The sequence below is a fragment of the Chiloscyllium punctatum genome, chromosome 2, assembly GCF_047496795.1.
Source record: "Chiloscyllium punctatum isolate Juve2018m chromosome 2, sChiPun1.3, whole genome shotgun sequence".
Taxonomy (NCBI): domain Eukaryota; kingdom Metazoa; phylum Chordata; class Chondrichthyes; order Orectolobiformes; family Hemiscylliidae; genus Chiloscyllium; species Chiloscyllium punctatum.
In genome coordinates this window covers 92,399,592-92,416,306 of record NC_092740.1, presented here as the reverse complement: position 1 = coordinate 92,416,306, position 16,715 = coordinate 92,399,592, and the positions used below count along the sequence as shown (strand labels likewise).

The window sequence follows — 16,715 nt, the reverse complement described above, 5'->3', positions numbered from 1 at the left end:
CGCTTCCCGCCCCCAGCCCCAACCCCGCCCCCAAACCCTTCCAACACTGGCCCCCACCCTCAATCCCGTCCAACACCACCTCCCGCCCCCCATCCCAATACACATCCAACCCCTCTCTGGGGCAGCTGGACTGGACACCAACAACAAGACTGCTGCATTTGCCTTTGTGGGGTAAGTCTCCAAATAGCGCACGCGCGCGCACACACACACCTTTTTGACAGGTTCCACATTTGCCCTGCACAGGACAGTGTTGGAGAGATTATAAGGAGAAAGGGGGTTTAAGGGACACCCCTGTGCAGAACTCCAGGGAAAGTGTGGGGAGATAGAGAGAGCGAGCACAGGAGAGAGAGAGAGAGAGAGAGAGAGAGAGAGAGAGAGAGAGAGGTCAGTCATTTGGAGACAGTGCCTGTTTAATCACTGTAAACAAAAGACACGATCACTGTTGGAAATAAGTCTTTGATGCAATGCTTCCATCAGGACCAAGAGATCACCTCCGGATAATCCGATTTTTGGAAAGTTGGTATTCGGATAATCGAGGTTCCTCTGTACTCTGTTGTTTAAAATAACAGTCATGCACCCTTTGTCTGCAGGTAGGATTGCAACATTTTTGTCTTAGAGTTTTTCTAGGGCTTTCCTTTCCTGTGTTGAGTATGTTCCCTTCATTTTTTTTCCTGCTTAGTGTTAGAAACCTAGCAGACCCTCAGACAGACAGTTGCACTATTGTTCTTCAGTGTTGATTGTAATGCTGCTAGGAAGTTCTTTTTGTCTGTGTCTCTGTAGTTGCAATTTAACCCTCTTACTCTGACCTAGTAAGAACAGATACCTTTTCTTGTATCTGTTAGTGGTTGGTCTGATAGGCTCTATCAATAAACACATCGATTTGGACCCCATCTATCTTCCTCTGAGAAAAAGAATCAGAAATGGTATCACCCACCTTAAGAAACCAAGACACAAACAGAAAGTAGGACATAACACCAGCGCTTCACCGGAGGCTCGTCGATGATGTTACTTAGTATGGTGACAAAATGTCTGAAAACAAACCTTCCAGCTCTGTGAGCAAACTTATAACCTGAACCTCAACCTGAGCTACAAATCTTCTCAAATCACAAACACCTATCGACACAATACGCTAAAACTAGCACGAAGATGAGAAATCAACGTCATCAGACTGAACGTCACCCGCAAACAACTGTACTTCCTGCATGAATTTCTCAGGAATCAGATCCTACCAAAATGTCTTAAATACCACTCAACATCCCACTAGCCAAAAGAATAGCAGAACAGAACGTCCGCGCAATGTTGCAAGAAACTATTAACAATGCTCACAACCGACTCCATAAACACAATCAGGAAATTCCATGCCAAAAATAACTTTATATACGAAGGCAACAGACCATGAATGGACAGACACTAGAATGAGCCATATGCATTATCAGCAACAAACACAGAAAATTTAAAAACTAACCCTACATGAAAAACTGGACAAACTCACAAAAAAGAATAGCACAGAAGCTTGGATTTAAAAAAATTAGCAGACCGACCACTAACGGATACGGAAAAAACCATCCCAGTGAAAGGGGTAAACTACAAATAAAGAGATGCGGACAAAAAGGACTTCCTAGCAGCATTAGGATCAACCCTGAAGGACAACAGACTAAGAAGAAACCCAACAGACCATCAGATAGAGAGTTGCACCAATACTATGCAGGAAAAAGGAAGGGAACACACTCAACACACAGGAAAGCCCTAGAAAGACTCAAAAAAGACAAAAACATTGTAATCCTACCTGCAGACAAAGAGCACATGACCGTCATTCTAAATAGAGCGGAGTTCATTGAAAAAGCAAACTCACTGCTTGCATACCGACACTGTGATAGACCATACTCCACAACTAGAAAACTGTTTCACATCCACATTCAGAAATCAGGACAATTAAACAAGACAGGCTTCCAAAAAATGAAACCGGATGGACCTAATACACCCTGCTTTTACGAACTAACTAAAGTACAAGGAGGTTGAGTGAAGTGATTACGCCACAGTTGAAGAGGGTGAAGACATGACTGCCAAGCTGGTTCAGTGTGCTACATGCTTGACGTGGGAGGTCAACGCCTCTGGTGTGTCTGGCTCGTATAAGTGTGGAAAGTGTGTGCACATTCAGCTACTGACAGAGCATATTACAGCACTGATGAAAGAACTCGAGGACCTTAGGCTATCCGAGAGAACGAGATCTTTCAGGACAAGACCTTCAGTGAGGTTATTACACCGACCATACCAGAAGAGAGCAGATGATGAGGAAGGCAGAGAGGAGGCAGGTGCAAGAGACCACGGGAAGTACCTGTCAGGAACAAGTTGAATCTTTTGGAAACAATAGAGACAGATGACACTGCCAGTCCACGAGGTGGCCAGGTCTGTCAATCAAAAGTTGGCGTGGAGGCAGAGCGGAAGAGTCGGACATCGCACAGAGCTGTGGTAATAGGGGACTCCATAGTGAGAGGAACTGACCAAGGTTTTTGTGACAGCAGGCGGGACTTAAGGATGGTGTGTTGCCTTCCTGGTGCCAGGGTTAAAGACATCACAGACAGAAAGCAGGAAATCCTCAAGGACGAAGGTGAAGAGCCAGAGGTGGTGGTACATGCCGGCACAAATGATGTTGGGAAGAAGAGGAGGAACATACTACAGCGGGACTTCGGAGAACTAGGAAGAAGGCTGAAAAGCAGAACATCCAGAGTGGTTGTCTCCGGTTTGCTTCCAGTTCCTCGGGCTGGTGAGGCCAGAAACAGGGAGATAATGGACTTGAACGTGTGGCTGGGGAACTGATGCAGGAAGCAAGGATTTAAATTCTTGGATCACTGGGGTATGTTTTGTGGTAAGCATAACTTATACAAGAGAGACAGTTTGCACCTTAATAGGTAGGGGACCAGAATTCTGGCAGGCAGGTTTGCTACTGCAACACAGCTGCGTTTAAACTCAGTTGCCGGGGCGGAGGGGACAAACTGGATGTTAAAGAAGGAAATTGAAGGGAAAGTTAGAACAAGGGAAGTCAAGAAAAACAACTGTATCAATGAAGCAGAAAACTCAGAAAGGGATCATGCTGTAAGGTTGAGTGAAATAGGAGTTGATGGGAAGGGTGAGGGCAGTAACAAATTAAAATTACTATATATGAATGCACGAAGCATTAGAAATAAGATGGATGAGCTTGAGGCTCTTTTGGAAATTGGCAGATACGATATTGTGGGGATAACTGAGATGTGGCTTCAAGTGGACAGGGCCTGGGAAATGAATATTCAAGGCTACACGTGCTATCGTAAGGACAGACTGACGGGCAAAGGGGGTGGGGTGGCCATGCTAGTAAGGGAAGGTATTCAGTCCCTTGCACGGGGGGACCTGGAATCAGGGGATGTAGAGTCAATATGGATAGAGCTAAGAAATTCTAAGGGTAAAGACCCTCTTGGGAGTTATCTACAGGCCCCCAAACAGTAGTCTGGATGTCGGATGTAAGTTAAATCAGGAGCTGAAATTGGCCTGTCGCAAAGATGTTACTACAGTTGTTATGGGGGATTTCAACAAGCAGGTAGACTGGGAGAATCAGGATGGTATTGGACCTCAAGAAAGAGACTTTGTGGAGTGCCTCCGAGATAGATTCTTAGAACAGCTGGTGCTGCAGCCTACCAGGGAGAAGGCAATTCTGGATCTGGTATTGTGCAACAAACCAGAATTAGTCAGGGACCTCGAAGTGAAGGAGCCATTGGGAAGTAATGACCATAATACAATAAGCTTCACTCTGCAATTTGAGAGGGAGAGGGTACAATCGGAAGTGACAATATTTCAGTTGAATAAAGGGAACTATGGAGCTATGAGGGAGGAGCTGGCCAAAGTTCAATGGTGCAATACCTTAGCAGGGATGACAGTGGAGGAACAATGGCAGATATTTCTGTGTATAATGCAGAAGATGCAGGATCAGTCCATTCCAAAAAGGAAGAAAGATCCTAGGAGGCGGCATGGGTGGCCGTGGCTGATGAGGGAAGTTAAGAAACATATAAAGTTAAAAGAGAAAAGGTATAACATAGCAAAGATAAGTGGAAAAACGGAGGACTGGGAAGCTTTTAAAGAACAACATAGGATTACTAAGAAGGAAATACGCAGAGAGAAAATTAGGTACGAAGGTAAACTGGCCAAAAATATAAAGGAGGATACTAAAAGCTTTTTTAGGTATGTGAAAGGCAAAAAAATGGTTAAGACTAAAATTGGGCCCTTGAAGACAGAAACAGGGGAATATATTACGAGGAACAAAGAAATGGCAGAAGAGTTGAATTGGTACTTCAGATCTGTGTTCACTGGGGAAGACACAAGCAATCTCCCTGAGGTAACAGTGGCTGAAGGACCTGAATTTAAGTGAATTTATATTTGCCAGGAATTGGTGTTGGAGAGACTGTTAGGTCTGAAGGTTGATAAGTCCCCGGGGCCTGATGGTCTACATCCTAGGGTACTGAAGGAGGTGGCTCGAGAAATCGTGGATGCGTTGGTTATTATTTTCCAGAGTTCGATAGATTCGGGATCAGTTCCTGCGGATTGGAGGGTGGCTAATGTTGCATCACATTTTAAGAAAGGCGGGAGAGAGAAAACAGGAAATTATAGACTAGTTAGTCTGACCTCAGTGGTGGGAAAGATGCTGGAGTCTATTATAAAGGATGAAATTACGACACATCTGGATAGTAGTAACAGAATAGGTCAGAGTCAGTATGGATTTATGAAGGGGAAATCATGCTTGACTAATCTTCTGGAATGTTTTGAGGATGTAACTCTGAAGATGGACGAGGGAGATCCAGTAGATATAGTGTACCTGGACTTTCAGAAAGCTTTTGATAAAGTCCCACATAGGAGGTTAGTGAGCAAAATTAGGGCACATGGTATTGGGGGCAAAGTACTAACTTGGATTGAAAGTTGGTTGGCTGACAGGAAACAAAGAGTAGTGATAAACGGTTCCATTTCAGAATGGCAGGCAGTGACCAGTGGGGTACCGCAGGGATCAGTACTGGGACCACAGCTTTTTACAATATATGTTAATAATATAGAAGATGGTATTAGTAATAACATTCGCAAATTTGCTGATGATACTAAGCTGGGTGGCAAGGTGAAATGTGATGAGGATGTTAAGAAATTACAGGGTGACCTGGACAGGTTAGGTGAGTGGTCAGATGCATGGCAGATACAGTTTAATGTGGATAAATGTATGGTTATCCACTTTGGTGGCAAGAACAGGAAGGCAGATTACTACCTAAATGGAATCAATTTAGGTAAAGGGGCAGTACAAAGAGATCTGGGTGTTCTTGTACACCAGTCAATGAAGGTAAGCATGCAGGTACAGCAGGTAGTGAAGAAGACTAATAGCATGCTGGCCTTCATAACAAGAGGGATTGAGTATAGAAGCAAAGAGGTTCTTCTGCAGCTGTACAGGGCCCTGGTGAGACCACACCTGGAGTATTGTGTGCAGTTCTGGTCTCCAAATTTGAGGAAAGATATTCTGGCTATTGAGGGAGTGCAGTATAGGTTCAAGAGGTCAATTCCTGGAATGGCAGGACTACCTTACGCTGAAAGACTGGAGCGACTGGGCTTGTATACCCTTGAGTTTAGAAGACTGAGGGGGGATCTGATTGAGACACATAAGATTATTAAAGGATTGGACACTCTGGAGGCAGGAAACATGTTTCCGCTGATGGGTGAGTGCCGAACCAGAGGACACAGCTTAAAAATACGGGGTAGACCATTTAGGACAGAGATGAGGAGAAACTTCTTCACCCAGAGTGTGGTGGCTGTGTGGAATGCTCTGCCCCAGAGGGCAGTGGAGGCCCAGTCTCTGGATTCATTTAAGAAAGAGATGGATAGAGCTCTCAAGGATAGTGGAATCAAGGGTTATGGAGATAAGGCAGGAACAGGATACTGATTAAGGATGATCAGCTATGATCATATTGAATAGTGGTGCAGGCTCGAGGGGCAGAATGGCCTACTCCTGCACCTATTGTCTACACAAACCATGGGCCTCAGACCGATAGTCTCACTACCTGGAACACTGACACAGACTAACCAAGGAACTCCACTGAAATCTGAAATACCGGATAGAAGACTCATGATACTCCATTCACTCCACCCAAGAATTCCTGAACACCAAAGACACCAAAAGGTGGAAGAGGACGAAATAATAGTCTCCTTTGATGTAACAGCCCTGTTCACATCAATTAACCTGGCCAAAGAAACACTGACTGCACTACTAGAGGAACCAAGGACACAAACACCAGACAGCACCAACTTTATCATCTTAAGATACTACGACACATAAACAGAAACCAGGACATAACACCAGCGCTTCACCAGAGGTTCACTGACGATGTTACCTACTTTGGTGATGAAACATCTGAAACAAACATTCCAGCTCAGCGAGCAAACTTACAACCTGAACCTCAACTGGAGCTACAAATCTTCTCAAAAATTACAGAAAATCTTATTTTAGATATAGACAATTTGGTTCAAATGAATCTCTTGATCAATATAAACAGTAGGGGCATTCTTAAAGAAGAAATCAGGAAAGCAAAGTTATGAGATATGAGATGATATGAAATAGCATTGATAGATAAGGTTAAGGATAATCCAAAGGGATTCTACAAGTACATTAAGAGCAAGAGGGTAACTAGAGAAAGGGTAAGGTTCCTTTAAGATCAAGAAGGTCATGTTTGTGTTGATAGGAGAGACAGAATATTTCATGTCAGTTTTTACTGTGGAGAAAGAAATGGAGGTTAAAGAACACAGAGAAATACATCACGACATTTTAAAAAAACAGTTTACATAACAGAAGAGGGCATTCTGGAGGTCTTCAAAAATATAAAGGTGGATAAATCTTCAGGTCCTGATCTAACATATTGCAGAATGTTGTGGGAGGTAAGGGGGAAATAGTAAAGTCCCTTGCAGAAAAATGGGCATCATCTACAAATACAGGCAAGGTGCCTGATAACTGGAGGATGGCTAATGTTGTACCTTTAAGAATGGTTGCAAGGAGAAACCGGGGAATTATAGACCTGTCTCTGACTTTGGTTGTGGGTAAATTATTGGAGGTGATTTTAACAGATGGGATTTATGGACATTCAGAGAAACAAAAATTAATTCAGGATAGGAAACATAGTTTTGTGCAGGAAAATCATGTCTCACAGACTTGATTTGAGTTTTTTGAGGAAGTTACCAAGCAGAGTAAAGAGGCTAGAGCAGTAGACGTTGTTTACGTGGACCTTAGTAAAGCCTTCGACAAGGTTCCAATTCTTAGACTATTTAGTAAAGTTAAGTAACATGGAATTCAGGGTAAGCCTGCTGACTGGATAGACAATTGGCCTAACAGCAAGAGACAGAGTGATGGTGCAGGATTGTTTTTCGGACTGGAGGCCTGTCACAGGGATCGATTCTGGGTCATCTTTGGTTTGGCACTTACATAAATGATTTGGATGAGAATATAGAAGGCACAGTTAGTAAGTTTGCAGACGACACCAAAATTAATGGTACAGGAGACAGTGAAGAAGGTTTTCTAAGACTACAAAGAAATCTTGATCAAATGGGTTAGAAGGGCAGAAACATGGCAAATGGAGTTCAATCTGGATAAATACTAGGTATTGCACTTTGCTACAACAAACAAGGGTAGGACTTACATAATTAATGGGAGACAGTGAGGACTGCAGATGCTGGAGATGAGAGTCAAAACTTGTGGCACTGGAAAAGCACAACAGGTCAGGCAGCATCCAAGGAGCAGAAGAGTCGATGCTTTGAACATAAAGCTTTCATCAGGATTGGGCTTATGCCTGAAACGTTGACTCTGCTACTCCTCAGATGCTGCCTGACCTGCTGTGCTTTTCCAGTGCCACAAGTTTTGACTCATCTCCAGCATCTGCAGTCCTCATTTTCTCCTTGGGTAGTGCTACAGAACAGAGGGGCCTAGGGATTAAGGTATATAATTCCTTGACGTTTCCTTCACATATCGACAGGATGGTTAAAAATGTATTAAGCAAGCTTGCCTTCATTGCTCAATCCTTTGAGTATAGGAGTTAGGAAGTCATATTGAGGTTGTACAGGACATTAGAGAGGTGTCTTCTGGCATACTGTGTCCAGTTCTGGCAACCAGTTATAGGAAGATTATTATTAAGTTGTAAAGGGTTCAAAGAGTTCTGGACTCCCCGATCCCAGGGAAAAAGACTTTGCCTATTTACCCTATCCATGCCCCTCATAATTTTGTAAACCTCTAAGGTTAACCCTCAGCCTCTGACGCTCCAGGGAAAACAGTTCCAGCCTGATCAGCCTCTCCCTATTGCTCAAATCATCCAACCCTGGCAACATCCTTGTAAATCTTTTCTAAACCCTTTCAAGTTTCACAACATCTTTCCGATAAGGAGACCAGAATTGCATGCAATATTCTAACAGTGGCCTAACCAATGTCCTGTACAGCCGCAACATGACCTCCCAACTCCTGTACTCAATACTTTGACCAATAAAGGAAAGCATACCAAACACCTTCTTCGCTATCCTATCTACCTGCGAATCTACTTTCAAGGAGCTATGAACCTGCACTCCAAGGTCTCTTTGAAATCGATAGATAAAGCTAATTAGGAGCAGTTAGTACTGGAGCAAAATTTTCAGTACTCTTATTGTTAAGGCCCATAGCCTTTGCAGTATTTTGGGACTTTAGCTTTACCTTGATATCATATGAAGTGAATTGAATTGGCTGAAACCTGGCACATGCGATACTACTGTCTTCAGGGGGAAATCAAAATTGATCATCCATTTGACACTTCTGGCTGAAGGTAGTTCCAAATGCTTCTTTTATGTCTTCTGCATTGAACTCTAATGGACTTCCCTAGCTCTAAAGATAGGGATTCTTGTGGAGTCTTCTCCTGTCAATTGCTGAATTGTTGCACGTGGCAGGCTTGCAGAGTTTAGATCTAATCTATTGCATTGGGATCTCTCTATTGCAACCAGTTCGACTTTTGGTATTCAAATAGTCCTGTGTTGTAGCTTCACCAAATTAACACATTGTTCACAGGCGTCTACAGCAGCTCCCAGGATGCCCACCTGCACTCTTCATTAAACCAGGGTTGATCCTGCAGATTAATGGTATGAGTGGAGGACATACAGGCCTCAAGGTAACAGACTGTATTTAATACAATGCTGTTGCTGAAGGCACACAGTGCCTCATGAATGCCTAGTTTTGAGTTATTGATCTGTTCAAAATCTATCCCATTTTGCAGGTTGATGCTGCCAGCAATCACAACGAAAAATACTCTCAAGAAAAAATGGGAAGGACTGTGCTACAGAATACGATTACAAATAAATGCATCGCAACAGATAGATTATTGAATACGTGGTCAAGATGGTTTCTTGCTGATGCTGCTGCCTCACCACCAAATGCAGCACCGAGTCTAGTAGTTATGTCCTTTAAAACATAGCTAACTAGTTAGTAGTGGTGCTACTGAGCCACCATTTTTGGTGGGCATTGGAGTCCCCTAACCAGACTACAGACTGTATGCTCACCACCTCAATGCTTCTTCCAATTGGTGTAGAAAATAATGTAGAGATTCATCATCAATTCAAATGAAACTTGATGATGTTATTTTTCAGAAACAGTATATTATCTGCAATAATACTTTCAAAAGATTTACAAGTCAAATCTGAAGAAATATCAATACCTTTCTGAAGCGATGTGTGCATCTCCTGTGTCCAACTCCTCTTCACTTTCAGCCTCAACATAAATAGAGTTTAAATTAGTAACAAAAAAAAAGGTAACTTTCATAGGTTTCAAAGTAAAATTCAATAAATTGCTTATAATGAAACAAATTATAATAAGTATTGTGCTTTACTTGGTGGTACAGAACTTTAATTATTGCTAAAGAGAACAAGTCGGTGAATCTTTTCATCTTAAATTCGTCAGGATGAAGAGTCTTTGCTCAAGTCAGGTTCTTCCCGTTCAAGACGACAAGCTTCAACTACTTGTTTCATCTTGAACTGGAAGAAACTGACTAGAGCAAAGATTCCTCATTCTTTTGGATGCAAGAGGAAAAGCTTCAACTTCATGCTTCCCTTTAACAATGTTTCAGGTAAGAAATATAAACTGTGCTTTCAACTTTAAATGATTTATTTATTTGCATTGACCCTAGAAATAGAAAAAGTATCAACTTGAATTGTCTAAACAAACACAATTCAAACTGTCTTTATATGACAGTTAGCTTTTTTTTTGCTCTGCTTCAAAAATGATTTTTAGACACAAGAAATAGGAGCAGGAGCAGACTAAATGTACTGGCGTAGCTTGCTCTATCCTTACAAAATAATGATAAACACACACGAAATTCTAACTCAACCAGGTGAATCACTGAGTAGAATGCCTTTTCCTGCCCATTATCTAGATAACTTACAGCAGTCTGAAGAAATGCGAAAAATGGTTTATAATACCACCGCCAAACAGACATATTAAACAACAATTGGCAAATTGCACTGAATACAATCACATTCAAAACTGACTATTATCCACAGCAAATCTATCAACTTGTTTAAATTCTCTACCTTGCTAATTTTGGCAAAATCTCTTTTGAAACATCACTGAAGAATGACTGAAAAAAATCCACTAATGTTTGATGTTTGACCCGTTTTTTCCAATTCTTGCATTAAGCTTAAGAATGCTGCAGTCATAATTCCACAACTAGTTTCCCAGTCTTACATAAATTATCAACCTGGCTTCATTTTCCAAAATATTCTGTGTCAGGAAATACACTGATTCAGAAACCAGCCCTAGACTCACTGAATAATAAATAACTGTCTTTCAGTTGAAATACCTACTTTTAATCCAAAAAAGACAAATCACTTTTTTTAATGGCTTACATTACTGGGAGCTGTTAAGGAATGTGGGCATCTGGGTACACATTAAAGTAGAGAATAGATGCAAAAAACAATCAAAAAGGCTGATACAATGTTGATTTTTACATCAGGAAAATGGAATACAAAGGAAATTATGTTGTACACCATTTGTACAGCATCTTGATTAGACTACATTTGTGGTACTGCTTTCAGCAACAAACACTGGCCTTGGAGGTGGTACAGAGCAAAATCTCATATGTGAGGGTTTGAACGTGCAATTTATGAAGATAACTTTTATGAATGTGAGTGTACTCCCTCAATTTAGACAACTATTTCTACCTTCTGATCTACACTATCAGTTTAACAACATCTTAACAATGTTATACACACTATTGAAAAATTTCAATCTATGTTTTCTAATCCTTCCATGTCATTACCACTCACCAACTCAGAGTCCTCCATCAAGTCTAGGCTCTTGAGTATCCACTACTTTGCTCCACCGTTAATGGTCATAGCCTCAAGCCTCTCTTTTTCTCTATCCTTACTTAAGAGGTGCCTCAAAACCATTCTTTTGGTCATTTTCTGAATATATACTTATGCAGCTCATTGGTAATAATACAGGAGTGTTATCAATCAATTTGACAATGTTTTATTACATTAAAGATAAGTTGTCTAATCAAATATTTATAAACTTATGGGACATATGGGGAAATATAAAGAAACTGGTGGAAAAAAAATTTTTAAAGTCAAGCAAGGCCATATTTTTCCTCTTAATCTGGGGTGTAAATCTTAAACTTTCACTCGAAAAGTTTTGATTGCTAAAACTATTGAAATCCCATGACTGGAATTGATGGATTTTTGGTTGTTACGGATGTCAAGAGATATAAAGAAACAGCAGGAAAAATTAAATTGATTAGCCATAATGTGACTGAATAGAATTTTTGATGGGTTGAATTGCCTACTTCTATTTGGGAGATTAACGAATTGTCACATTGCTCCAATTTTAATGCACAATCAATTGTCTAATTCCCTTTCCTACCATATTGCGCTGCCTGCAGGCTAACACCTTTTTGGGACAAAGTTTAAAAATCACAGCACCAGGTTATACTCCAACAGGTTTATTTGGAAGCACACCTCAACCACTTGATGAAAGAGCAGCGCAGTGACAGTTAGTGCTTCCAAATAAATCTGCTGGACTATAATCTGGTGTTGTGTAATGTTTAACTTTGTACACCCCAGTCCAACACTGGCCCCTCCACATCATGGACATTTTGGAACGTATCCGCAACTTAAAAATACTTGTTCTTACTGGAGAGTGATAAGGTGGGTCCAGTTCAGAAGCCTGGAACTCAAGGTCAAGTACTCTGAAAGAATGTCAATGTCAGTGTTTCTAAGATCTATAACTATATCAATCTATAAGATCTATATCAATCTATAAACTCCCTTATGTCTTCCATAATAAACATCATAAATGCTGTTCTTTTCTTAAGTGACACTTCAGACAATTCGTTGATTTAAACTTTTTTTAGTTTAATTTCACAGCAAATGGAAATTAACATTGAACTCGATGGTGAAAATGCTATAGAAAGAAATATCAGTAAGACAGCCCAGCAAACCATTAGTTGCTGACGCCTATAAACCTGCTTGGCGGTAGGTACCAAGTAAATGGATTTGAACAGTTCCTGGCATTAATCAGCCCAACGTGGAGCAAGTTAAACTCAACAGACTGAGGTTTCAACAACTGCTACCAACTCGCAACAACACGCACTCGCAACTCCAAGTTCTATTAACTCTGGATAAGAGCCGTGTTATTGCAGACACAGACTGAACGTTAAGGAAATTAACCCCATGTGAACCCCGCAAGCAGGTTTCTCCGCTCATCAGAAACATAAACTTTGTTTCTCTCTCTAGAGAAAACCACCAAGAGCCGGGTTACCCTGGACATTATAAAAGGGCATGAAACTGAAGAATCATTTATGGTCTTGTCCTATTTGTGCAGAGGAAGAGGCTCACCGCCACTTTATTCGCCATTTTCAACCGTTCACCGCTAATCTTGTGGTTTCGAGAAATTTCCAGGGGCGCGTGCGGACAGTGATGTCACCACCATCCCGACCTGAGCATCCACTGAATCGGAGATAAGGGCAGGCCGATGGGTACTTTCAGAAATCCCTCAGACGTAATACAGGACAGTATAGGGTATTGTGAATGTGACGCACCGACACTTCTGCCTGTAGGAGTAGGCGGGCCTAATAACCCGAGCCGCGTGGTGGGCGGGGCCAACTGTCCCTGCCAGGCGGTGGACGGGGCTTACATCTTGAGCACGTTGATTTGTGGTGCTGGAAAAGCACAGTAGGTCAGGTAACATCCGAGGAGCAGGAAAATCGACGTTTCGGGCAGGAGCCCTTCATCAGGGGAAAAAAAAATCACTCCTGCCCAAAACGTCGATTTTCCTGCGCCTCGGATGCTGCCTGACCTACTGTGCTTTTCCAGCATCGCTCTAATCTTGACTCCGATCTCCAGTGTCTGCAGTACTCACTTTCGCCTGTTGATTTGTGTCTCGACCTTGCTCACTGATTAACCTTGCAGAGGCATTTGGAGTAAGAGATTCACAGCCCTTCGAGAATGCAGACCTTATTCCCATCTCAATCTGAAATGATTTTCCATTATTCTGAAATTGTTTCCTCTTGTTTTCAACTAATTATTCCAGGTGAAAGATTATATCTAACCTACACTGTCAGCCCTGTAAGAAGTTCCTAAGTTTCAATGAAGTCACCTTTCATTTTCTAATTTGAGATGCCAGTGTTGGACTGGGATGTACAAAGTTAAAAATCACACAACACCAGGTTATAGTCCAACAGGTTTAATTAGAAGCACTAGCTTTCAAAGCACTGCTCCTTCATCAGGTTGTTGCCCAGGCGCACTCTGAAAGCTAGTGCTTCCAATTAAACCTGTTAGACTATAACCTGGTGTTGTGTGATTTTTAACTTTGATTTCTAAACTCTACAGTAAAGCACAATAGAAAGGAATTTGATACTTTGAGCCAGTCCCAGCTCCTAGAACAATCTAATTAATCCCACTTCCCTGTTCTTTCCCCATATAATTGTAAACTATTCTCCTTTAAATATTCTCCCTTAAATGTTTTGAAAGCTGATAACGAATCTACCCAAGAAAAGACAGTGCAGTAAAATTCTGATGAGGAAGTGCCAGTATTGGACTGGGGTGGACAAAATCCTAACCACCGACTGCTTAATTTATTTTCTCTCATGATGCCCAGAGCATGAAGACCACCTCATCAGAGTACTTGTAAACAGTATTTATTTAATCTGGGAAAATTGTAATTTCTCTCAGTCTTAATGATAGACAAACTCTCTACTAATGGGAGCTGCACTGTTACTTAATTGTCTGGTTGATCAGAGGTATCTGGAATTAAAGCTAGTATGAACACAGAAGGTTTTATTAACACAAAATATGTCACAAAGTCCAGCTTAATGGGATATTTTTTATTCATTCATAGGATGTGGGTATTCCTAACATTTATTGTCTACCCCTATTTGCCCTTGAGAAAGTCAGATTTTCTTGAATTATTGCAATCCATTTTGTTTAGGTACAGCGACAACAATTTTAGGGAGTGAGTTCCAGGTGACACTGAAAGAATGGCAGTATATTTTGAAGTCAGGATGATGGTGGTTTGGAGTAAAACTTCCCACATTAGTCTTCTATGTATTTGGTATCCTTCTTCTATATATTTGTAGTACAGGTTTGGAGGGTGCCATTTAAGTGAATTAGTGAATTTACACAGTGTAGATAGTAACTGCTGCTATTCAGTTCTGAGGATGTGTCACTGGACCCAAAACGTTAACTCTGATTTCCCTTCACCAATGCTGCTAGACCTGCTGAGCTTTTCCAGCAACTTCTGTTTTTGACACTGCTGCTATTGTCTGTCAGTGGTGGAAGGAATAAATATTTTTGGATATGGTGCCAATTAGGTGGGCTGCTCTATCCTGGATGATGTCATGTTTCTTGAGTGTTGTTAAGTGCTGGACTGCACTTATCTAAGCAGATGGAGAGTATTCCCTCAAATTCCTGACCAATACTTTGTAGATGGTGAACAGACTTTGGAGAATTAAGGAAGTGAGTTACTCACTGAAGGGGCTCCTGTTGTCGTTCCTGTATTTTATATGACTAATCTAGAAATTGACTTGATGGTAATTGAGGGCAAGCTGTACAGTTGTTCTGCGTTTTGGGCAAAAGCCCTTCATCTTTTGCCCGAAACATCGATTTTCTTGCTCCTCGGATGCTGCCTGAACTGCTGTGCTTTTCCAGCACCACTCTAATCCAGAATCTGGTTTCCAGCATCTGCAATCAATGTTTTTACCCAGTTGTTCTTCTGGTCTTTCATGGCACTGAGAAAGGTCTGAATGAGGGAGAAAGAGATAAGCAGGTAGGTGATGGGTTGGTGAGTTTTGAGGGTTTACGTTGAATTGGGAACAGTAGCTTAAAAAAGGTACCAGGGAGATATAAATATTAAATTAATTAGTTAAACTAATATCACTACAAATATTCATTTAGTAATACTTATAAACTTGAAACCATAATTCATCAGCATTTAAAAGAATGAAAATTGATCCAATTGAAATATAAAGATTCTGATGGGGCTTGATGGGGCACAGGTTAGACACTAAGAGAATATTATCCCTCATAAGGCAATAGAGATCTAAGGTCAGGGGACATCAAATTAAGAAGGAAATTAAGAGGGATTTCCTCTCTTAGAGGATTATTAACCTTTGAAACTTTATTTCACAGAGAACAGTGAAGAATGGGATGTTGAATATATTCAAGGGTGTGTTAGACAGATTCTTTTCCTCCAGCGTGGTGATGGCAGAAAGTGGAGTTAAACTCACAATCAAATCAGTCATATAGAGGTAGGCTAGAGAGCCAAATGGCTATTCTTGCACTTATTTCTTACATTCTTCATGAATGTTCCTAATGCGTGAAAGGTCAAAATGTTATTGTTTTGAACATTTACTTCTAATGCTACATGATTCTCTCTCTTTCTCCTAGGTTTCCCTACATAAGTTAAGAAGATTCAGAATTCAGTGCTCCCATATTTCCTTTTGGTGAGCCACCTCCAAGTCACAGGCTTAAGTTGTTTTCACAATCTTAATGTTCCATGTCCCTGTGCTTTATGCTCACCTCTGGATAGTCACCTCAAGGGATACTCAAAGATTCAACCATAGCCCCAACAATTTCTAATTTATGCATTACCTGTCTGTAACACTAACCAGAAATAACTTCTATGCTTATGTTGCCAACACTGAGGTCCACATCACTATCACCACTCTAAATAGACAAACGTCACTGCACTTGTCTGTCTTCAAATTGTGGGTTAGGGCAGTACATCCCAATATAATAACAGAAGACCTCTTGCTTAGCTCCCTCAAAAAGGAAATTGTATTCTAGTCATCTGTTTCAATGCCTTCCCTGGATTCTCATCAGGTCAGACTGTCACAGCAGTAATCCTTCTTGAACTTTGAGCTGAACTTCCAATCCCAAACCCTAAACATCATTAAATCATCCAATTCACTCATACTAAAAAGTCAATTATTAGTTGTTTTAATGCCAAATCTTCTTGGTCAATCAGCAACTCCTCAGGGTCAATGAGGTGAATGCATATTAGGAAGAACTTCTTCAGTGAAACTGAGAAGCTGAAAAGACTTTGATCAGCTACACTGAAGAATTCCAGCCAATGCTGTTATGAGATTTCTGACCAAAGCACTTCTGTCATGTTACAAAAGCAGAAATTGCTGATGAAACTCATCAGGTCTGACAAAATCTGTGGG

The 16,715-nt window shown here is 41.1% G+C and overlaps 1 protein-coding gene across 1 annotated transcript in view; it reads right to left on the bottom strand.

Annotated features, from left to right (window-relative positions):
- LOC140486527 (solute carrier family 28 member 3-like) overlaps positions 1 to 13,082 on the bottom strand; it is a 226,467-nt gene extending 213,385 nt beyond the window's left edge. The window contains exons 1-2 of the mRNA XM_072585796.1: positions 12,889 to 13,082; positions 9,714 to 9,766 (exon numbers count right to left, since the gene is read on the bottom strand). Coding sequence (XP_072441897.1) covers positions 9,714 to 9,766; positions 12,889 to 12,906 — 71 coding nt within the window. The 5' untranslated portion in view covers positions 12,907 to 13,082. The remainder of the gene's footprint in view (positions 1 to 9,713; positions 9,767 to 12,888) is intronic.
- Between the last annotated feature and the right edge of the window lie 3,633 nt (positions 13,083 to 16,715).